This window comes from Erpetoichthys calabaricus, chromosome 2, assembly GCF_900747795.2.
Source record: "Erpetoichthys calabaricus chromosome 2, fErpCal1.3, whole genome shotgun sequence".
NCBI classification, from domain to species: Eukaryota; Metazoa; Chordata; class Cladistia; order Polypteriformes; family Polypteridae; genus Erpetoichthys; species Erpetoichthys calabaricus.
This window is the reverse complement of record NC_041395.2, coordinates 188,443,592-188,468,654: the sequence shown is the minus strand read 5'-3', so window position 1 is coordinate 188,468,654 and position 25,063 is coordinate 188,443,592. Positions and strand designations below refer to the sequence as shown.

The 25,063-nt window shown below is 36.8% G+C and overlaps 2 protein-coding genes across 3 annotated transcripts in view; one reads left to right on the top strand and one right to left on the bottom strand.

The window, feature by feature from the left end:
* Positions 1–1,160, bottom strand: part of LOC114644508 (acyl-CoA (8-3)-desaturase) — a 236,031-nt gene extending 234,871 nt beyond the window's left edge. The window contains exon 1 of the mRNA XM_028792592.2: positions 1,031–1,160. The gene's annotated coding sequence lies outside the window, so the exon portion shown is untranslated. The remainder of the gene's footprint in view (positions 1–1,030) is intronic.
* Positions 1,161–3,101: 1,941 nt separating this feature from the next.
* The window catches only part of LOC114644499 (acyl-CoA 6-desaturase), a 166,267-nt gene continuing 144,305 nt past the window's right edge, over positions 3,102–25,063 (top strand). The window contains exons 1-2 of one of the 2 annotated variants that reach the window (XM_051922054.1): positions 3,102–3,662; positions 16,324–16,610. In XM_051922054.1, coding sequence (XP_051778014.1) covers positions 16,401–16,610 — 210 coding nt within the window. In that variant the 5' untranslated portion in view covers positions 3,102–3,662; positions 16,324–16,400. Of the gene's footprint in view, positions 3,663–9,668; positions 9,899–16,323; positions 16,611–25,063 lie in introns of those variants that run through there. The other variant, XM_051922055.1, reaches the window with a different exon arrangement.

Sequence of the window (25,063 nt, the reverse complement as noted above, 5' to 3'; positions counted from 1 at the left end):
CATATAATTGTAAATCTGACTCTGAAGGAGTCAGTGCCTCACCAGCCATGAACCTCACTGCACCTCACTGCTGTCACAATCACTATATGTTTTATGTAAGTAGCCTGATCTTCCCTCAGCACGTTGCAAAGTTAATCCCAACACCACACAACAGAAAACAGTATATATTTTCATTTCCAAAACTATTCATCAAGAATTTTGTTCTATACCTTTCAGTTAAGCTCCTTCATTTATTTAAAAACAATACTGCTTTCTTCTGCCTTTACCTACATATTTCTTCCATTACAGTGTCTTTCAACTTTTGAAAACAACGGCAGTCTGTTTAATTATTGCACTCTTCATAGCTGCTATATTCTTTGTTGTGTACTGAGGGTTATTAAATTAGTTCATTGATACTGTAACTGTATTATTGTTTTTAAGAGTACCTTCTGACAACGTTTACTTTGAGAGGAATTCCTTAATTTTCACAAGTGTTCTCAGTCATGATGTAGCTGTTTGTGTATGTTGTTCAGCAACGTAATCTTTTCGATTATGTGAATTTTTATACATATATTCGAGAGGAATATTTTATTGCATGCCTTGAATTTTAATGCTGTTGTATTTGCGTGTGTAAGTGTATCAACGAAGGCCATTATGATTAGCCAACATTAAATTATTCACTGTTTAATTAATTTTTAAAAACTCTGCATTTTTAATTTATTTTCTGTTTAGTATACACCTTTAAGATGTGTTTTCATTTGCTTGGTAAGTAATGTTTTGCATATATTGTGTGTTAACAAGCTTCCCTATTGGTTAAACACCAAAATCGTTCCGCTTGCACAGTTTTTGCAACTTCACAGAATTTAAGACATTTCCCACCCTAACCTTTAAGGTCCACAACCTCGTGTGCCCGAGCCTTCGTTATTTAAGTCAATTTCCCCTGGTGTACAGTATTGTAAAGTGACTGTTTCAGCACCACCGCGAGGCAGACTGAACCCGCATATACAACCCTATAATTAAATAGAAAATAAGTCGGTCGCACTCAGCTCACCTTTCTGAGAACCAGCCACTTGCCAGATATCGCCAAGCCGGGGATACAATGCCCCAGTTTTGAAAGAACTAGCTGTCCAAATCCCTGGAACCCACTTCTGAAAACCTCTATCCGGACTCCTCCTACAATTCCACCTAGTTTCATTTAAAGAAACACGACTCCAGAAAGCTTGGCGAAACGGGAAAGGATCTTGACATCAAAACTCATCCTGTGTTTACCATTGTCAGAAAACATAACGTGTTAAAGTGTTTTTAAAATTACGGTACTTTATGAAGAACAAGTGAATTACCCCACGTGTCACACCTTCATTAATGTATTTTTATCTGAGAATAGTGTGTTGCTAAGATAATAAGGATATCTAATCTGAAATCAACCTGAAAAGTCCTTTACGTGCCTCTTTAGCGCTTAACGTTTACTACTTTGTACAGTATTCTCAGCCGGATAAATAAGCATGCAATTAATTTAAAAATAACTAATTGTACGGTATTCTCAAATGACATAATAAAGTATACAGTAGAAAATCAGCCTTGGATTGGATGCAATCCATCATAAGATACACACAGGCAATTAACACTGTCATTCCACACGGGCAATTTAATGTAGCCAGTTAACCTAAAATGTATTTTGTTTCAGGACAGTTGTTGTACCAAGAAAATGAGACCACAAAGTAAACATCAAAACGTCACATAAGTTGTGATTGTGCCAAAATTCACTCTTTGTTTCCTCTCCTGGCTTAAAACTGTGCCACCATACCATATAAAAGTTATCAGTTATTTTCAATTATGGCTGAAGTCATATTGTCAAATTGTCATTCATACATTCTTCTAGGAGGGAACAAGGACATTTTAGTATCTATACAGTCTGACATTTCCTGAGTAAACTGCTGCATCTGGTCAAATGGTTTGTATATGACTGCATAATATCTTTTTTTTCTAAGTTCTGTTCCTTTTGAGCCTGAATTTAAAGTATATTAAGTACTAAATCATAAGCAAATATTAAAAGTGCTTCAGTCTATGATAAGTGAAAAAGAACAGAAAGTGTTTCTATTGAAGATATTTTGCTGCTGGAGTTCTAATACCTTTCTTTAACTAATACAAATCATAGAACAATATGTAGAACACCCATCCATCAAATTCCTGAACCTATCTAATTCAATAATGGGTTGATGAGTGCCTTTACAGGTAAAGTGAGACATCCTGCACTAAATTTGAAATGATGGCACATTTCCTGTGTCCTTCTATAAATCAGTGTGTTTTAGCATATTCATTGCACTGTTTTCTAGTACTTCATTATCTGGTTACTACAAAAATCCCAAAGCAAGCCTTGAAATGTTTGGGACACCTGGCAATCTCATGGCACAAAGGGACAAAAGCATATGTGTAAACTCATTCAAAGAAATTTGGGGATTCATTGCAACATTATCAATGTGTCTGGGAAACTTGTAAATCCGAGGTAAAAAGTGCATACTTTTTCTTAACCCTCTTAGTTCAAAACAAGGTTAAACAGACAGCAATCCTAAAAAGGAAGAAATCAGTCTCGAATGAGACTCACTAGTTCATCACAAAACTCGCAGTTACGTAAACAGAAATCCCACACACAAACAAAGGTAGAACATGCAAACGCCACTCAAAAAGTAACAAGCACGGGATTCAAATGCATATTCTATAACTTAGCAACATCATCACTAGTCTACTGGGGTACACAATTCCCCACAAAGAATTGCCTCCAATAAATGTAATTTTGTGGTACAACAAATCTATTACAATGACTCATGAGATTTCAGAATTAGGTATGTGTTTCTTTATGAAACCAATATGTTTTCTAGCAGACACTTGCTCAAAACTAATGAATGCAAAACGTTTATGAACGAAGTTAACAGCGTTGCATTATTTTTTAGATCACTATCGCTCACCACTCTGTTTTGTTCGGCCACTTTAAGAGGGCCGATTACACCTGCGCAGTTCACTGACTCATATGGCCTGATACTGCTTTGCATCTTTTGAAAAAAAAAAAAAAAAATTAACCCTGTATTTTCTTTATCATTTCAGACAACTTTATAAACTGTATCATCTCCACAAATGTAGAAGACGTACATCGAGCATCATGAGAATGTGCAAAGGAAAAAAGAAAGATAACGTTTTGATAAAAAGTCTTGAAGAACTGGCTGCTTTACAAATAAAATAAGGAGACCGGGGAATAAGCAAAGGAGCACTATTTACATTATCCCGATATAATACCCAAAGTTCTAAGAATAATAGCTCTCTTCATATATAAGCAAGTAAATCCCGACTTTCACCCATTTAGTCGCCCGCCTTCAGGCAATTTTTACTTTAGTTTATGGTGGTTTATATAGGAAACCGACATCCGCCCACGAGTTTATCACCTTCACGTATTTCTAAATATCGATTGTCTAAGGGAACAAAATATTTTAAGAAAATTGTGCGTCACTGATTACACGGTGAACGCCAAATCCCATAGGGAAAATAGGTTAGTGTTATCTCTTCTAAGAATAATCCTCATTAAAGGAAATTCAAACGGCGTTCTCTTTAAAACTAGGTCAGTCCTGGGAATGAAAGACAATCGCTCAGCATTAAGGAAGACTGACAGACACATTCCATTCGAGAGGGCAGCGGTAAGCAAGCCTTAATTCTGTTTCAGTAATGTAAATTAGTAACAAATCAGTGTTTAATAGTGTTACTGTTGTTGTAGGTTTAATAATACAGAAAGATATTATGGCAGTTAATAATGGAGAGGATTATTTCTTTTATTGTGATGAAAAATTTGCAGTTTGGAAAAACAAGCAAATTACCCATCAGGTACATGAATGAACTGCGTTAACGGGTAAGGAGCTAGTGAGGGCGAGGTTTGTGTGGTTAAGTATGTAATCGGATTTTTTTATAGACTTCGATGTACGCCTTAAATTTTAAATCGACACAGATTTTAAGGAGACTCCCAATACGTTATCTCTGTATATGTGTGTGTGTATGTATTTATGTACAAAGGTGTGTCTACTTTTATTGTCGATTTAGCATAAATAATTTAAAGAAAGTAAAAAAAAAAAAAAGCTATTAACGAAACAACACAGTAATTAGTTTAGATGGTGTTCAATAATTTAAACTTCAGTAATGTAAAATATAAAAACTGAAAACAAAGGTAATCCATTGCCAACAAAATATTGTGTACAGATTTAATTTTATTTATAAGAATATTTCACTGTCAAATATGACATATATGTGAGAACAGCTTTCAAGACAAGGCCCTATAACTAAAGCTGTTGATTGAGTAAATTGCATGCACGAAACCCATTGTTAAAGTAAAAATAAGCTACTAATTTCTCTGTCTTGGCAGCAAATCTGCTATTGAATCGTTAAATGCATTTTACTATCTTTATTTGCCATGAAGGAGAGCATTGAAAAGACATTTGAACCATTTTGCAATTTTGCTCCTCAAGTACCATTTATTTACTATCAGAAATCACCTGTAAACGCTGGAGGTCTGCATGATATGGACCCTGTCTGAGAGGAAGCATCATGAAATATATTCTATACAAGGAACTGGAAAATAAATAACTAACACTTAAAGCAAGAAATGTCCTAAAGTTAGAATCATAGACCACTGTACTATTAATATCTGCAAAAAATAGTGCAGTAAGCAATTAAAATGATATGATCATGAATATTAGACTGAAATACACGTATACAGTGTCTCAACATTAAACACCAGCATTTGACTAATATGCTTATATTAGCTCTAAAGTCATTAAATCTAATAAAATTTAAAATATCAGGAAACAATTTCAGATACTGTTCTTTTATATATAGACCTGTTCATTACATCTAGACAAGTATTAAGGGTTAGAATTTATATTTCTTGAATAACATATGAGAAAAATGAAATGTGTTGGATCAGATATTTTAGCAATATCATCTGATATAATACTATACTATTTCATATTACATATATTATTTTTCACAAACATTAAGTGCTGTAATACTGCATTATTTGGACTCTATGACAATTGTTTTTTATAAAATATTCAGGCACATTGAAACAATTAATTGATACTGGCAGGTAAAACACTGCCTAAAAGTAAATACTGTACCCATGCAGTTTAAGAACATTTTAAACCATTAATTGTATTGCATACTGTATGTTTAATGTGACATTGTATGTTTAATTTATTTTATAGGAAATTTTACACCGAAGTGGGTTACACAGTATCTAGAGGAAAGAGTTATATACTGTAGTATTTATCACCTTTTATACATTACTTGCATAACTTACCTGCATAACTTTCTACTGTATGTTTAAACAGAGACAAGGTCACACTTTAGAAATTACTTTGACAGAACATCAGCACGTGGCCTCAAATAGTGAAATAACTTTTAAAAACTGGGTGGTATGTTTGTATGGTGATTAGCACTGTTGCCTCATAGGCTTACTTAAGTATTATTGTAAAATACTGTAAAGGATTACAACAAAATCCACTTAGTTCTTCCTGTATTTGTATCAGTTCTATCCTGAAACTCCAGTTTGCTAGCACAATCAGTGGATGTAATGTTTAAATTGGTTGCTAACTATAAATTGGCGCTGTATAAGGGAGTGCATCCTGTGATCCATTGGTCCATTTTTGAATCCTGCATTTTACCCAGTGCTTCTAGGATAAACTTCATATAAAATTACTTCTCAATTCTAATAGCCTTATTAATGTAACTTACATAAAATATTGGGTTAAACTTAACTTTGCTAAAATAACATCATGAGGTGAATATAACAAGCACAAAACCCCTGGCCTTTTCTTTTTTTTGCTCTTACACAAAATGCTGGCAAATGTTTTTTATTTTTAGCTATGCCACATGCTTTCATGTATTTTTTATTTATTTCTTTCACCATGCTGTTAATAACCACAGCATATCACAGTCTCATTTTAGGGTAACCAATATTTTTAAATTGGCCTGGCTTGAGAGAAAATGTGTTTTATAAGAAAGTGCTGTGCAATGTTTAGGTACTAGTCTTTGGAATTGGGGTCATGGATTTATTTGGGGAAATTTAGTAAATACATCTCACAAATGTAAGATGTGTGTAGAAAGCTCTTGAAGACCTGCTTTTTACAGCAAGAAAACATGTCTCAGAGACAGAGGCTGTAGAAAGGTTCCCAGGAGCCAGTTGGAATTCAAGAGACTATCAAAATCAAGGAAATGTTATCGGGTTGTTTAAAATTGAAAAAGCACACAAATGAAGGAATATCCATGGACAGAAAGAATTGGGAAAAAATCTGTGTTTTGAACATACGTTGGAATTAAGTATCATTTATGATGATGATAATGATGACTATACAGTAAATGTGCGGGACATATTTCAGATATATAATAAAATGTGATAATTTCTCAAATTCTTAGATATCGTATAATTTTTTAATCTCACATAATATTTTGTTCTCTTTGACATTAAGTTTGAAAATTTTGTAGTTGAAGGTAAATTTCTTTGAGTCTAAACTTGTATGACAAAAATATTTGGAATTTACAGAAACAACAAGGCCAATTAGACCCTCTCATGCATACACTATCACTCACAGACAGGGCAGTATCAATTAATTTTCCTTTTTTTGTTCCGGACTTGTTTTGAACTTATAGACAGGACATTCTGATGTTATTTCAAGCCTTGATTTCTCTTTTAACTGAAAGCAAATAATGATCATCATATCTGCTTTGACTGCCATTTTTCTGGTTTGTCCAGATTATCTGGGTGCCCTCCAATTTTTTTCTTGACTATTCATGGTCCTAGATATCCTTTGCAGTGGCTAATTATTTTCATATCACCAGACACCGTTTCTAACCATGTCTAATTTTGTTCCCTCTTGGCCCCATTCCCCATCCCCTTTACCCCTGTCTGGTGGCATAATTTCTCCCAGTCATCTTCTGTCTTTCCCTCCGCATACCAAGTCACCCTAGTCAGTTTTTCATCAGTCTGTTGTTTCCACGCGTCTTTCTCTGAACTCAGCATTGATCTTCTTGTTATTCCCCTAACACCCTGCATGACACTGTGATCCTTTGTATCTGTTCTTTCCAGCTTCATTTTCCACTTTCATTGACCATGTCTCACTCACACAGAGCATATCTCAAACAACTTTCATAATCTATACCTTTCAACCCCATTGAGATTCTATTAGAAGTCACAAGTGGGGACAGCATACATAACTTCATCAATGCACCTCTCAGAATGGCTATCCCCGCTGTGGCAAAATTTATGTCTGCACTCAAGAAGTCACCTAAGAAATAGAACTTCCCCACTTTTTTCCAAAAAACTCAGTGGCTGACATTGAAATTCATTCTTGCAGCATAAAAATTCTGCAGCCCTTTTGCAGGCCTTTCCTGTTGTCACACCTGCCACTTGCAGACTGTCCTTCAGACCACTATATGTTTTATGCACACACTTCCTGTAAATTATGCATTGGATCGAGTTTCTCTCAGCACTTCTTTTACACATGCCGCTTAGTCATGAACCCACCTCTTCTATGCCCCCCTGCCCTTATGCCTCCAAATGTCACCCTGGTCTTTCCTGCATTTACCTTGAGGTGTTTGACTTCCAATTTAATTTTTTATTTCAGGATCTTTTCCTGCAGTTCAGCTTCACAAATAGCCATTAAAACAAGATGATCTGCATACAAGAGACCCCCTGTCAATTCTTTATTCACTTCTCTGGATAACATCTCCATGACTGTCACAAAAAGCAGCAGACTCAGAACTGATCCCTGGTGTAGCCTTACTTTTTCTTTAAAACCTTCACTATCCCCATCTAATGTCCCGGCCACTGTTCATAATTTTGACATAACCACTGACATTAACCATTCATCCGCAGCTTCCATTTCTTTGCTAGATGCACTATTTTTGCATTTGCCTGATAATAAAGACTGTATTTGTTATTACCTTAGTAGACATCATACCAAACTTGATTTTGGAAACATTTACTTGATCCCTGATTCTTTTTTCTAGCTCTCTCTCAACCACCTTCATTACCTGCCCTAAAACCTTGACTGCTAGATATGAACCACATTCTAATACCATTCTTTTCTTTGTTTATACTTTCTACTCTTATACCTCATACACTCTTCTCCTGCAACTTTAAAGACCTTCAGCCTTGATATATATACCTTCAATTACTTTTCTAAACGCCACTGACTAACAGATCTCTGACAAACCAAGTGACGTTGTGATATGCAACCTTCTCCAGATATCAACATCACATCTTTCTGCATGTCCTGATCAAATTTCACCAGAGATCACCATCGCATGTTTTTGCATATTCTGATCAAATTTCAATGGCAATAAATTGTACTTTGTGCTCTTTTCACAACCAGATCAATAAGTCACCAGCTTATTTTACTTTGCATACCACCATTTTGATCTACAGGATCCTCTCCCCAGTAACATTGCTGGTGCAAAAGCTGAAGCTTCCATGGGCTCCCCCATCACAATCAAGTCTAGCTCCAACATGCCCAGTCAAGTCACCACCTATTACAATTACTTTCCTCTAAAGAACCCCAGACTTCATCTCCATCAGCTTGTCCAAACACTTGTTTTGTCCATCACTTCTGCCAACCTATAGGGCACAGATTGGCACTGTATTCATCATTTGTTTACCAACAGTTATCTTAACAATTGTAATACAGTCATTTACACAGCACATTCCTGGTCTCCTTCCCTGTCTGTGGTTTGGCCAGGTTCCCCAACTTTATATTTGACATAGACGGGGGGAGTGTCCATTGTGTACTATGCTGTGCACCCTACCCTGGCTTTGTAGCTCTCAACATTGTGTCTCATCATTAAATGGGTATTGGAGCAAATATTTTAAGGCCAGATGCCCTTCATAATGCTAATTTCCTTTAGTCACCTTTTATTTCATAAAAGAGGGTAACCTTATTTAAAGTCCAGATCAGAAGGACAGAACTGAATGCAAATCAATATGCTAAATTAAATGTTATATTTTAGAATATACACACAGAAAGAGCTATAACTGTACACAATGCATATGTGGTCCTATTACTGTTGATATGCACTATATAATATCTGATAGCAAATGCTATATTTTTAAAGTAAATGCTATCTATGTACATGCTATTACTAGTAATATACAAATCTTACATATTACTACATTTTTATTTTCCATTAAAATTACATTTATTTGTGCCTGTAGTAATACTTGAAATGTAACACATTTATTTGTATTTGTCTAATATATGAAAGCTTGCAACATTTTGATATACTAATGAGTTAAATCAGCTAATGCGATGCATGGTGAGTTGTCAAAAGTCCTTTCCCATAGTACAAAGTCAAAAGTAAGAGGGCGAGCAACCTTATTTGAGAAACTATGAAGAGCAGAATTGGCCTGCCAGAGTTCAGTAACCCCACTTCTTTAATTTAAGCGCTCGGTGAGATTACAATAATAACTCTGATCCAGCTGCACCTCCCCCCACCCCCCTCCAGCTCTCAAAAGCCCCCAAAGTCCTCCCTCTTCCTAGCTGATTCGAAAGACATTGTTGCACCAATACGAGACATGCGGTACTAAAGGAGGGCTTCCCGATTGGTGGAGGGTAGCTCTGCTGATCGCGGAGAAACTCCAACAACCTTACCATTGAATGTTTGGATGGCTTTGTTGAGGGATTTGGGGCGGTGCGATGGTTTGCTTAGTTTATGTTGCCGTGGGAAACCCAAATCTTCCACACTGCCTTTGTCGACTGATAGTTCTACGGAAACAGAAAATGAATAAATGACAAAGAAGGTGACAGGTGATAAAAAGGCTGCGAAGTTCTTCTGTACAGAGTGCACTACAGCGATAGGCGTCGGGATTCTCAGCAGAGGCTTTCCAGAGGTAGGAGGAAGATAAGTGATGGGTGTGAAACATATTAAACTAGCAGAGCAAGAATTCCCTATTGCAAAATAAAATTAGACTAAATTTAAAAGCCACGCAGGAGCTTACTTTATTTTGTTTACGGCATAACTGGAATTAAGTAATACTTATTCACCAATGACTTTAGAGAAAAGCCAAGCAAAATGACACCTTTTATTGGCTAACTAAAAAGATTACAATATGCAAGCGCTTGCATATTGTAATCTTTTTAGTTAGCCAATAAAAGGTGTCATTTTGCTTGGCTTTTCTCTACATTCATAATGGCTAACACGGTACAACACCCTGGTACTACCAATGACTTTGTAATTTCCCAAAATTTAGTTTCTTGATTTTGTATACTTAGTACAGCTTGACGTGTTAATGAAGCATACACCAACACATCCACGTGCATTATTTATATGAACAGAATTTTAAATGTAAACCATAGTTTCGTATAGTATCTCTTTTCCCATCTCTGATTATTGTGGTTGTACTGTGTTTAATAACGAGTAAAACTAAATACAAAATCAGAGCGTATCCTAATTAGAAAATTGGTACTGACGGATGCTGGTTGATACTGACGTTGCGTTTAGAGAATAAAAGGTCAGTGCGGTTAGTATAACAAATGTTTCTATCTCTGACCAATAAGCGGTTGGCACTATTTATTTACTGTACATAGCTTATGGCTTACCGATCTCTAAACAATGCAGACGATATAACAAAGTAAGCCTATAACATACGTTGGCACTTGAGCTAATGTTGGTAATTTTAAAACACAAATTCTCAACATAACGCATTTTTAGCTCTTAAATGTTATTTTTTTGTTACACGTGATTTGCATTAAAAACATACATTTTTGATTTTTATGATTGCTTTAATAACAAGTATAAACCTCAGTAGGTTCTGCTGACGAAACAATAAACGATTAGACAGCTGAGCACGGGAGATGCAATGTTTGTCTTTACGCCATGTGATGTAGTAAACTGGAATGTGTGATATTGTAAAACTTTTTAATGTGTTTTACATGTATAGTTATCGGTAATGGCGCACGATTCGTGTAAAATTATATTGTATAGGCAGAGATGGCTGGAAGAAGGTAAATTAAAGTGCAACTGCCTCGAGTGTTTTTACAGTATGTCATTATTTTATCACTAGATGGCGTAGTCTAGCACAGTTAACCGCTATTTCCAGTAGTTACCAAAATCAAATAGAAGTGTATTTATTTCCTACTTGGTGCCTTTTAAGAAAGCGCTATCGCATGTATTTTTACACGAGCTACTTTCATAGTAAACATTACCATTAAAGACTAACTATTTATTAAGAAAAACAAAAGGTTTCACTGATCGTTCACTGAGAATTTTAACTTGCATAATTGAGTTCTCTAGAAGAGCTGTCTGGAAAAAAATACAATGCATCAATGTGAGGTAATATCTCTGGAAGCAATTAACCCATTCTCATGATTCTGTTTAGAATGACCATGTTTTGCATACATGTATTCTTTAACAAATGATAAAGCCAGTACTAAATGGCATACTGGATAGTTTTTTTACCACATAGCTACTGAGTCCTGAGGTGTGACACTAGCCCAGCCATTGCCTCTGTGATTATTCTTGTGTATGTCAATTCTAAAACTTTCAGTTTAAATGCTAGCTCCAGATTGGTCACATATATGTTAATGTGCCCTGTGATGAACTGGTGTTAGAATCATCAGAACAATCTAGATAAAGAACAGACCATTTAGCCTAACAAAGCTTGCTGTTCCTATCCACTTAATTCTTCCAAAATAACATCAGGCCTAGTTTTTAAAGGCCCTAAAGTCCTACTGTCTACTTCACTACTTGGTAGCTTACTCCATGTGGCTATGGTTCTCAGTGTAAAAAAAACTTCCTAATGTTTGTGAAAAATTTACTCTTATCAAGTTTCCAACTGTGTCCAAAAGTTCTTATTGAAGTCATTTTAAAATAACATTCTTGATCCACTGTACTTCCCTTCATAATTTTAAACATGTCAATCATGTCTCCTCTTAATCTTCTTTTGCTTAAACTGAAAAGGCCCAGCTCTTTTAATCTTTCCTCACAATTCATCCCTTGTTACCCAGGAGATTTTTCTAGCGTTGCTGTCTTTTTTGTTACCTGGAGTCCAAAACTGTTCATAGTACTCCAGATGAGGCCTCACCAGTGAATTATAAAACTTGAGCATAACCTCCTTGGACTTGTGCTGTACACATCATGCTATATAAACTAACTAGGGGGCTCTGCCCCCTGCTCGCTTTGCTCGCCAACCCCTGGTGTTGGGTAACCCGAAATACATTGATGTATGTATGAGATATATTGGAGTGTAAAGGTGTAGATGACGAACAAAGGAAGTAAAGAACCCATAGCATGGCACATTAGAAAGATATATTGGAATATTCCTTTAAACACAACATTTGTAGTAAAGATGGTATGTTGTCCTTGAATGAGTTCTCCTTGGTATGGAGTATCTATGACTTTAACTGTATTGTCAGATGAACGCCGAACTCTTGAGAAGGCTACATAAAGTTGTTGGTTCCATCAGGATGTAAATGTAGGACAATATTGCAGTGAAATGGAGGCTCACCATCTTTACTTTGAAAGACAATTGCAACTTCATTAACGATGGGAAGATTGTATCGTCTTGGATCGTGTTCTTTGTCCTATATTAACACTAAAGCAATTGTAGATGGTGCTACACCTTCTGCATCTGCTTTTGTATTGGCCTCCCTTTCAACCTCATGTAGCATCTTTATAGACTTAGCCAATGGGTGATTGTTTATGACTTCAGCGACATTTCTCATTATCAGCTCTGTGCATTGCTTGTTTTCAGGAAGGTTCATTCGTTGATAGATTGCGTCATCTGGATCTAACACGTAGATATGTGCATATTTGCGTTCGTGATGTGGTTCAGGGAGCACTGTTCCAATCCGGTGTAATATTTGTCCACATACGCGAAAGCAGTATGGGCCATTGCCAGCTGGTGGCCAGATATTTACCCCAGTAGATGCAAAAGCAAATGAACTATTGTAGGATCTAATGCAGTCCATAATGCCTGCTTTGCAGACGCGCGTTGTAGGCGCCTGCATTCATTGATTTCTAGGCGGGCTCGTTTTTGTATCTCCGTCAGTTGTGGTCTTTCGTTTTGAACCCATGCCTGCTGTGCTTCCGCAGGTTCAGATGCGCGTTGTAGGCGTCTATGTCCATTCTATTTGTCCATGCGGGCTCGCTGTTTGGTTTTGGAGCCGAGACAGTTTTGCTTCCGTGGTTTCAGATGCGCGTTGTAGGCGCCTACGTATCCATGCGGGCTCATTTTTGTAGCTCTGTTAGTTGAGCTGGATCGGTTTGGAGCCGTGACCGTGACTCCATTAGTTATCCGTTGTCTACCGTTAGTAATATGGATAATTGCACTTACTGTTAATACGGAGCGTTTTCTGTGGTTGTACTGTTAATAATGCATCACTGTAATGTGATCCACATATGCTATATGGTTTGGATGTGTGAGGATGCCGTACGTCTAATACGGAGAGTTCGTTTATTCTTATTACCCGGACCATGCTGTGTAGTGTGGACGTTTAGTTCAGAAGCGCGTTGTAGGCGCCTGCGCCTTTCATACTTTGTGGACCTTTGCGGACCCCGTAGTGTCTTCCATTTGACTCTGGGGTGCAGTGCAGAATCCTCTTTTCTGTGTGGGTGTGTCGTTAGTCGTTAGCTATGGGCGCGTTGTTGCTTCATGTCTTACTTACGTTAGTTGAGCTCTTTCGTTTTTGAGCCGTGACTCCTTCGTTCGCGGTGGATCAGACTTTGCTTGCGGTTTATGAGACGCGTGCTGTAGGCGCCTGCGCACTATGTCTCCTGCGTCCATCGCCGTGTACCTGGGTCCATGCCTTCCGGTTTACCATTCTCGGTTAGTAATATGGATATTCTGTTAGCCTTCCTATTGGCTTCTGAACACTGTCTGGAAGTTGATGGTGTTAAGTCCATTAATGCCCCTAAATCCTTCTCATGAGGTGTACTCTCTGTCTGGTCTATAATCTCCTTCCGTGCCATGTTTGGAGAGTGCACACTGTCTCTTTAAAGGACACCTGGGCCATGTCTACCAATTCTCAACTACAACATAAGAGAGCCAACTCCTCTTCCAGTACAGCGACCTTGAGCTTGAGTTTCTGAATCAGTTGGGCATCTCTTACAGATTTAGCCCTCATAGAAATTTGTCTCCTCCAAGCCATCCTCTAAAAAGTCCAACATTCAACAGGACTTGCATTGCACTGGCCTCATTATTAAAATCTGTCTTTGGATTACTAAAATTGCTTGTTTTTAATGTTGTCTGGCATTAATACCCACATTGTGCTTAATGTGGCCATCATAGACATTAGCTTCCCACTACCCTATATTGTATAAGCTGGTTATAAAATTGGTGCTACTGCTAAACAGCTAATGGTTTTAGGGAATTTAGAAAACATCCAATCTGTTTGCAATCATAAGGTAATCTTTCACTATTAAATTCAAATAAATGCCATACATGTATTGAAATAACAGAATTTTTGTGTTACCTTAATAGCTGATCTTTAATTCTTTGTCAATGATATGATGGAGGAGTTGCAAAACTGGATAATTTCAACACAAGAACAGCAGGAACAGGCCCAGGATTATCCAGTTTCCAGATGTTTTAACAACTCTCCTTAACATCACATCAGTGATTTGTTGATCAAGATATACTATCATTTTCAATGCTTTCTTAATCTTTATTATATATTATATCTTTATTATATAAACAATAAAACCATTTTCAGTGTTAACTGGACAGAGATAAACATGTTATAAATATCCATTAAATCCCTGACAGTAAAGAATGTTAGGGGTATTGCTGAGTGGACATATCAGGTCCTTTAGTTTATGAATAACTTATGAGAGTTTAAAAAAAAAAAAAAAACTACTTTCAAACAAAAACTGCAGGTATTATTATTCTCAGACATTTTAAAAAAATTAACTCAAAGGGCAATACGGCTATACTTCCTCAGAAGACTGGTGTCCTTCAACATCTGCAATAAGATGCTGCAGATGTTCTATCAGATGGTTGTGGCGAGCGCCCTTTTCTATGCGGTGGTGTGCTGGGGAGGCAGCATTAAGAAGAAGGACGCCTCATGCCTGGACAAACTGGTGAGGAAGGCAGGCTCTATTGTAGGCATGGAGCTGGACAGTTTGACATCTGTGGGGGAGCGACGGGCACTTAGTAGGCTCCTATCAATCTTGGAGAATCCGCTGCATCCACTAAACAGTATCATCTCCAAACAGAGGAGCTGCTTCAGCGACAGACTGCTGTCACTGTCCTGCTCCACTGACAGACTGAGGAGATCGTTCCTCCCCCAAACTATGCGGCTCTTCAATTCCACCCCTTTTGGGGGGGGTAAACTGTAACATTATTCAAATCTATCTATCTATCTATCTATCTATCTATCTATCTATCTATCTATCTATCTATCTATCTATCTATCTATCTATCTATCTATCTATCTATCTATCTATCTATCTATCTATCTATCTATCTGAAAGCTTTTATCACAGTAAATGTGCTATGACAATAGATTAGAACTGGTTGAAAACATCAGACCTTTTGTCTGAACTAATTTTGTTCATAATCAATAAAAGTCTAGCATTTCTGAATTTTAATAAAGGCACCAATTACAATCTTGGGTCAGTTGATCTGTTCAATAGTTAATGTGCACAACAGTCATACTATCAAGCTACAAAATAGGTAACATTATGTCCTGGAATGTCTAAAGTGTGTAAAATCAATAGAACTATAAATATACAAAGTTTAGCCTGATTTCATTATTTTCTCCTATGCTGTGTACTGAGAAAGTAAAAACATAGTAATCATTAGAAATAATGACACTTTTTGTTGATGATTGATGTGCTTTCACTCTCTGATATAATAGGTGGATTCAGGAAAATAACGAATTATTTAAAAAGTATAACTTAATTTAAAAATAAAAATATTTAATTGTCTACACCTTGCTCTAAATGCTGTTTTAAATACTGGTTTGCAACAGAACACAATTTCTTTCTTATGATAATACTGGTAAAATACTGCTTTGGTACACTAATTGCTGTTTTCTGTTCAGGAGACATTCCTTTCCATGCAATCTAAATGGAACAAATCAAGTTTGAAAATAAATGGTGGATCAATGCATATTTCTACGTTTAACAGTTTTATTTAGTTGAATATCCATGCAGGATGTTTAACACTTAGAACTGCTGTTTATAATAATACAATTATATGATACATCTCTTAATTTTGAGTTGGAGAAAAATATTTTAAAATGTGGGCTGTAATGTAGGTTTTAGTATTATAAAATTTAGTAAAAGTATGTTACATATTTTTTATATTCACAGTCCGAATTACTGATCCAGAAGAAAAATACTCAGTGTACTTCAGACGTCCATACAAGAGTGAGGCTACAGCACCCGAAATGGGGAAAGGTGGAGAGAAGACGGAGCAAAGTGGAGAATGCAGTACTAAAACATTTGGGGTATACACATGGGAAGAGATTCAGAAACACAATTTAAGAACAGATAAATGGTTAGTCATTGAGAGGAAGGTGTATAATATCACAGAGTGGTCTAAGAGGCATCCAGGTGGCACCCGAGTCATCACTCACTATGCTGGAGAGGACGCCACAGTGAGTGCTAGCAACTTCTTGCAAAATATATTATAAAATGTTATTTAATTCCATGTCACTCACCAGTGAATAACTTTTCCTACTAACCTCACTGAATGTAATATGAAAATCATTCCTTGTAGTGGCAAAACACCTCACTTCAGTTCAATTCATATTTATATTGCCAGTAGAAGGAAGTTGATTTGCCAGCAAAGTTATTTTAGCAAGAGTAGGACATCATGTGCAAAAGACAGCAGTCAAAAAGTAAAAATCATTTATTACATATAAATAACATATAACAGTGGGCATAAGATTTTTAATTTCATATAAAAGCATGCTTACCACATCAAAAAATTATTCAACATTAAGACTCAAACTATGATTACTAAGAACACTGACTATTCGGAAAACAAGAAAAATATGTAGATTGCTAGACAGTTTGTACTCATTTTTTTAACAAGTGAAGAGTTTTCACTTCAGCCTAAAACAAAGAGACTAGCAAATACTGAGGCAATGTTTTCTGTTTCAAAAAAGAACTTTTGAATTAGCATGTTTGTTTAGTAGTAATGTTGTGATTATACTCTTGTATTGAAACATCTTGCACTGCTTCTGTAACATAAAACAAGCAGAGAAACTGCAGTAGGATATGTCTTGTTTAATAGACTAAGTCAATATGTTCAGTTATGAAAGGCCATTGTTACATTAAGTTAAACTTGAACAATTCTTTTATTGAAACAAGTATGTTAAATAGCCTTTACTTGTATTGCACTATTGTCTTTTTGATTCAGCATCAGAGACAGTACTTATAGTAGTTGTTATTCCTTGTCATTTTGTATTTTCAGGGTAATGAGCAGACTATAACAAAAAGTTTGATGAGAATGTGCTACTCAGTGCAAAATATTCTGTCAATTATTATTCATTTAAATTTTGCAAAATATTATTGATTCAAAGTTTGAAAGTAGTTACCTCATAAAGTTAGTAGTGGCTGCCAAGAAAAAAAATAATGTCATATTTTGATAGACAAAAGACCTAACAAAGATTCAAAATGAACAGCAGTCACCCACTTTGGACAACAGCAAACAACATGAAAAATGTCTATGAAAAAATAAAACAAATATATCATTTAACACGTTTCACATAATCCATATGTACATTATATATCTTTGTATGCTCAGAATGTGCAAAATAAATGCATTTTTTGCTAAAATACTTTTAATACTTTCTGAAACTTCAGCATAATTTATATACAGAAAAGGCACATTCTCATAATACTGTGTATTCAGGATCTGCCTCTCCCTCTCATTCATTGGTGAAGAATCCATTCTTCAATTCACATGCATTGTATTATGTATTTTGTTTATGTTTTGTGCTGAGTTTTCTAGAAGTGAGCATTAAGTGAGTATATGAATAGATAATGAACACGTGGATTATGCAACAACAGTTACGTGATAATTTTTAAATTTTCTGTGGACATTTTGTACATCATTTGCTACTGTCCAGAGTTTGTTAAGGAATCTCATAGTTATACTATTTTTGTGCTTGGTACGTTTTTCATGATGTTTAATATAAGCAACAATCTCCAACTACGCAATTTTGTTGTTCTATTGAGCAATGCCATTTTGAGGGGTTTTTGTTGACAGTTGCTATGTTTTCACAAGGCAAGATCAACCCAGAAGTATATGACGCTTAACATATCCAGGCTTAAGGGTATAAAGATTTCATCATGCACTTCCTAGTTGTCCTTGAATGGATTCAAATCTAATATTAAAACTATTATTCCTCTTTCATTTTGGAAAACTTGTAGCTAAATTTTTGACTTCAGTTTAGAGATTTAGAGTTAACATTTTGTCACTCGATGTCTGTATTGTCATCCGCATATTGATCTGGCAAAATTTTACTCTGGATGCCCTTCTTGATGTAACCCTCCACTTTTATCCAGGATTAGAACCGGCATGAAGAAACATACTGGTTTGTGCATGGAAGGGCAGTAAGGCCAGGTGTATTGGAGGGGGGTTCAAATTATTCTACCATGGTGTGGATGGGAGGAGAAATGGTGTAGGGGTTATCCTGAAGGAACAGTATGTCAAGAGTGTTTTGGTGGTGAAAAGAGTGTCAGATGGAGTGATAAATAGGAAGCTGTAAATTGAAGGTGTGATGATGAATGTTGTTAGTGCATATGCCCTGCAAGTTGGGTGTGCGATGAATGAGAATGAAGATTTCTTGAGTGAGTTGGATGAAGTGGATGATGTGTACCCAAGGAAGAGAGAGTGGTGATAGGAGTGGATTTCAGTGGACATGTTCATGAAGGGAACACAAGGGATGAGGAGGGGATGGGTAGGTATGGTGTCAAGGAGAGAGATACAGTAGGTCAGATTATAGTGGTTTTTGCAAAAATGAAGGACGTGGCAGTGGTAAATGCATATTTTTAGAAGAGTGAGGAACACTGGATGATGTACAAACGTGGAGGAAGATTCAGACAGGTGGATTATATCCTGTGCAGGACAGTCAGTTTGAAGGAGATTGGAGACTGCAAAGTGGTGGCAGGGGAAAGCACAGTTAGGCAGCATAGAATGGTGGTCTGTAGGATGACTTTTCCCTCACTCTCCTTCTCCTATTCTTGATCTCCAGAGTCAAGGATCAAATTGTGGCAGTTGAAAAAGAATGCCTGTAAGGTGGAGTTAAGGGAAGAGGTAAGAGGCACAGAGTAGTAGTGAAGAATTACCAGACAGCTGAGCAACTACAGAAGTGTTAAGGGAGACAGCTAGAAGAGTGACATCTGGACAGAGGAAAGAGGACAAGGAAACCTGGTGGTGGAATAGGGAAGTACAGGAGAGTATACAGAGGAAGGGGTTGGCTAAAAAGAAGTGGGATAATCAGAGAGATGAGGACAGGAGTACAAGGAGATGAGGCATATACATGAAGAGACAGGTGCTGCAGGCAAAAGATAAGGCATATAATGAGTTGCATGAGAGGTTGGAGGGAGAAAAGGACCTGTATCAATTGGCTAGGTAGAGCAACTGAGCTGGGAAAGACGCTCACAAGCGAGAAGAGTGTGTTGAATAGATGGAAAGAGTACTTTGGGAAGTTGATGAATGAAGAGAGAGAGAGAAGGTTGGATGACGTGGAAATAGTTAACCTGGAAGTGCAACAGATTAGCAAGGAGGAAGTAAGGTCAGCTATGAAGAGGATGAAGAATGGGAAAGCTGTTGGTCCAGATGACATACTTGTGGAAGCATGGAGGTGTTTAGAAGAGATGGCAGTGGAGTTTTTAACCAGATTGTTTAATGCAATCTAGTAAAATGAGCAGATGCCTGAGGATTGGAAAAGAAGTGTACTGGTACCGATATTTAAGAATAAAGGTAATGTGCAGAGCAGTAGTAACTACAGAGGAATAAAATTGATCAGCCACAGCGTAAAGTTCTGGGAAAGTAGTGGAAGCTAGTTTAAGAAGGAAGGTGATGATTAGCGAGCAGCAGTATGGTTTCATGCCAGGAAAGAGCACTACAGATGAAATGTTTGCTGTGTGTATGTTGATAGAGAAGTAAGAAAAGGCCAGAAAAAGCTGCATTGTGTCTTTGTGGACTTGGATAAAGTATATGACAGGGTGCCTAGAGAGGAGCTATGGTATTGTATGAGGAAGTCGAGAGTGGCAGAGAAGTATGTAAGAGTGGTACAGGATGTTTATGAAGGAAATGAGGCAGTGGTGAGGTCTGCAGTATGAGTGACAGATTTGTTCTAGATGGGGGTTGAATTACATCAGGGATTGGCTCTGAGCCTTTTCTTATTTGCAGTGGTGACGGACAGGTTGACAGAGGAGATCAGACAGGAGTCCTCAAGGACTACGATTTTTGAGGATGGCAATATGATCTGTAGCGAGAGCAGGGAACAGGTTGAGGAGACACTGGAAAAGTGGAAATATTCCCTAGAGAGGTGAGTAATGAAGGTCAGTACAGTCAAGACAGAAGATATGTGTGTAAATGACAGAAACGGTGAGAATGCAGGGGGTAGAGTTTGCAAAAGTGGATGAGTTTAAATACTTGGGATCAACAGTACAGAGTAATGGGGAGAGTGGAAAAGACATGAAGAAGAGAGTGCAGGCGGGGTGGAGTGGGTGAAGAAGAGTGTCAGGAGTGACTTGTAACAGAGGGTTACCAGCAAGAGTGAAAGGGAAGGTCTACAAGACAGTATTGAGACCAACTATGTTATATGGATTGGAGACAGTGGCACTAACGAAAACATGAGACAGGGCTGGAGGTGGCAGACTTAAAGATGTTAAGATTTGCACTGGGTGTGACAAGGATGGACAGGATTAGAAATGAGTATTTTAGAGGGTCAGCTCAGGTTGGACAGTTTGAAGAAAAAGCCAGAGAGGCGAGATTGCATTGGTTTGGACGAATCCCGGAAAGAAGCTCTCAGAGAAGAAAGGGCACAGGAAATATCCACACAGAAAAAAGTGCACAGTCATATAAGTGCATGTGAAATAACCGCACACGGAAAAAAACACACATGGGAAAAACCACACGTGGAAGAATACACATACGGTAAAGTGTGCACGTGGAAAAAAGCACACGGCGGTGACATAACTATTACAAATATAAAATATAGTCCACCTATACTGCTAGACATTTTTTATTATAATAAAACAATGACTGGTTTGCTCTTGTATAATGTCTCCATTCTTCATTTTCATTAAGGAATGGCACTTTGTTGATCGATTCTCATGGCACCTCAAAGTATCTATTCCATTTGTTGTGCGAAAACGCAGATATTCAGATCCCTTGTAACCGAGAATTTGCTTGCCTTTCTGACTGGTTGAAAACTCCATCTCGCTTATTAAAAAAAAATGTTGACTTGCCTTGTTCGAAAGTTAGGGAAGATTAAAGAACACTAACTGTGTGGCCTATTTATACCACCTTTACTTACTTGCCATAATCAAAACTATAAAACCCTAATTTGCCTACCTGTGGAATAAGAAGGTATAATATAAATTCTGAAAACTATTGTAAAGAATAATAATTTCCTAGAAATGGTAATTTAGGAACAACAATGACAGAAATAAAAGGATTAATGACTATTTTATTTTATGGACAATCCAACAGCCCACTACCCCAATTAGCACAAATTAAAACATACACGCTTATAAATATGTTTAGTGAACAATTATACAATTTTGTTTATTGCGATGTATAATATAAAATTTTTTTCTTCTTTGCGTATACGCCGTTGCCGTATGCGCATTTTTCCATGTGCGCATTTATTCACATGTAGTTTTTCCTGTGTGTGATTTTTCCCGTGTGCGGTTTTTCCCCGTGTGCGCATTTTATCGTGTGCGGTTATTTCCCTTGCGCTTATATGACTGTGCGCTTTTTTCTGTGCTGATATTTCCTGTGCGCTTCTTTCCGGTCACTGATTTGGACACGTGCAGAGGAGAGATGCTAGGTATATTGTATTTTGAATTCCTGCCCTCTGTATTTCACTATGTTGTCTTATTATACATATTGTGCCTTTGTTATTTTTTTTTTTGACTTCTCAGTTATGACTCTCAACTTCTTACTGTGGTTATGATTCATCTCCTAATTCCTTTCCTTATTAAATCATCTCTTATCTCATGCAGTCAGCACAGAGGCACTATTTTGAAGAGCAGAACTGACAAGGTGGTCTTCTGTGAACTTCTGCTTATTCCACGTGCTAGTCAAAGGCTGTGGATATCAGAAGTTTTAGTTCTGATGATGTTATAGGATAAAGGGCATAGGTTTATGGGACATTGGAGCTGCTTTAGTATCAGATGGGACCTGTTCTGGAGTGATGGGTTACATGTGAATTACAAGGGCACCAATGTTTAAATCATTTTCTGGGTCCAGAGAGTGCAGGACAAGTGTCATAGATTTCCTTTTAAATTATCATTGAAGTCACTCCTGCAATATTTTCAAATAAGCTGTTTTTTATTACAGCACCCTGCCTTGCACCCTGTGTTGGCTGGAATTGGCTCCAGCAGACCCCTGTGACCCTGTAGTTAGGATATAGCGGGTTGGATAATGGATGGATGGATATTTTTTATTACAGCAGATCTGCAAGAGGACAGGAAGCACACTGGTCATTTCTGCTTGGCTATAATAACCAGACAAAAAATTATAAAGACATACATGTAGATAAGAAACAAACATTATGACAGCCAGAGAGCAGTTAATCGTACAAAAGGGTGGAAAGGTACTAGCTTTTAGAAAGTGTTAAAGAAACCAGTTCTGCCTTTAAAGAGAAGCTGGCAAGAAATGTTTGTTGTACAAAAACATAATATTAATATACATACTGTAACAAATCAGACAAAACAAGAGCAAGTTTTGGGGTTCCACCCTGTATATTATAAATACTGCTGTGAAGCAAAAGGAGATTATGCCGAGTAGTCTCAAAAGTCCAAAATGGGACTGCTGAGTCTGGAAAGTAGGAGGTTTTTATGGCTGGGAGGAAGGAAAAGGCAGGTCTTTGGAGCTATAGCTGGAACTGATATCAGGATCTGGATTGTGACTGGAAGTACTATTTGTGGAGGAACTGCAGGACAGATTAGGCAAGTTTTGGGGTTCTATAGGGAGAGTAGAAAAGTCATTTGTACACTTACCAAATTTGTCATTTGCCAACCCCCTATCCAGTTTGTTTGATTAAGCCCTTTGACTGCTTCTTATGTGCACTTGTGTGACAACACATATAAAAAAACATCCATCAACTTACCCAGGGCAGGGTCACCGGGTATACAATGACACATACATACACATTATATACACATATATATATATTCCTTTACACAGGCCATGCATATAACTTCCCATGGAGTAATAGACATATTAATATAAATATACAGTACAAGGTAACTTTAAAATTACCGCAGCTAATAAGCCAAAATAAAATGAGTAATACATTAAAAATTGCTAGTTTTAATAAGGTGGAATTACGTGTATTTCCATGTAATTTTTATTATTATAGCAATAACAGAAATATGCCTAAATCAAAAATTCAAAATGTTGGAGACTGTCTATATGTGATGATTTTCTGGCAGAACTTGTTTTTTTTCACAATTCATGCCATGCAAAATGAACATGTGCAGATGATCTTGTGATTGATAGAAAGATTATGTGGCTGCACCTTTATTTTATTTTACCCTAGCCTTGATCTATGTCTCACAAAAATTTTATTGTGGAGATCTACAGAGAGTTCCTTAGGCTTCATGCTTTGTTGTATGTCCCAGTATGAAGCACAATTTGTGGGACCTTATATACACGTGTGTGATATTCAAAACTGGACTCAAATTAAGTTCCAGACTCATCTCAAGGATATTTAATGAAAGAAAACAGGATGCACCTGACAACAGTTTGGAGCGCCACAACAAAGGGTCTGAATACTTACATAAATGAACGTTTTGGTTATTGATTTTTAAATAAATTTACAGACCATTCTCAAAATATGTTTTAACATTGTCATTATTAAAACATTAGAAAAATTCAGATAAGAACAGGCTATTCAGCCCCACAGGCTTGTTCATCCTATTCATCCAGGTTGTCCAAAATAACATCAAGTTTAACTTTGAAGTTCTGTTAATTCTTGCTCTCTACCACACTACTTTGTAATTTATTCCATGCATCTACAGTTCTTTGTGTAAAGAAAAAATTCCAAATATTTGTGCAAAATCTGCCCACAACAAGTTTCTAGCCATGTCCCAGTGTTCTTAACTAAAACTGAACACAGCACACAAGGAGAGGCCTCACTATTCTGTTATATAAGTTAAACATAACCTACCTTAACTTATATTCCACAAATCGTAATGTTTAACCTAACAGTCTGTTAGCTTCCTTGATCACTTCTTTATACTCTGTGGATGTAGGTAATGATGAGTCCACGTTGACTCTTGTGTTCTTCTGATAAAGTGTAATTTGAAGATTCAGATGCCCCATTGAACGAACAAACTTTATTTGACCCCAAGGGGAAATTTGGCTTTTTACAGAAGCTCTTTAAATAAGGAAATACATAAATAGGTAGATAAGTAAGTAGGTAAATAAATGCATATACACACGCTTTAGTCTGAACACACACCAGAATAACTATAAAGCAAGAAAATTAAAAAGAAAGTTATTGAGTATAGATTGGTGGACAGCAATAGGAAATGTATCCAGTTAAAAGTAAATCTACAACAAAATTGTATGTTCCAATTTGAATTATTATTTATATGAATTTTTAGATATTTATATTCAGTTCTACCTTTCCCATACCAATCAAAGAGCAAACATGCTGCAGATTTCTGTCACAGAAAGTCAATGTCATTTGCATACTTCATAATTATGATAATCATTATTACTGTTATGAATGATAGTTATGTAGAGTGTATTATCCACTTAATGCATGTTTACACTCCCTTCTTACACCATTGGGATTTCTCCAGTCTGCTGTAAAAGGGTGGCTCTATTGGCTTTGTTGATCTACCTCACAAA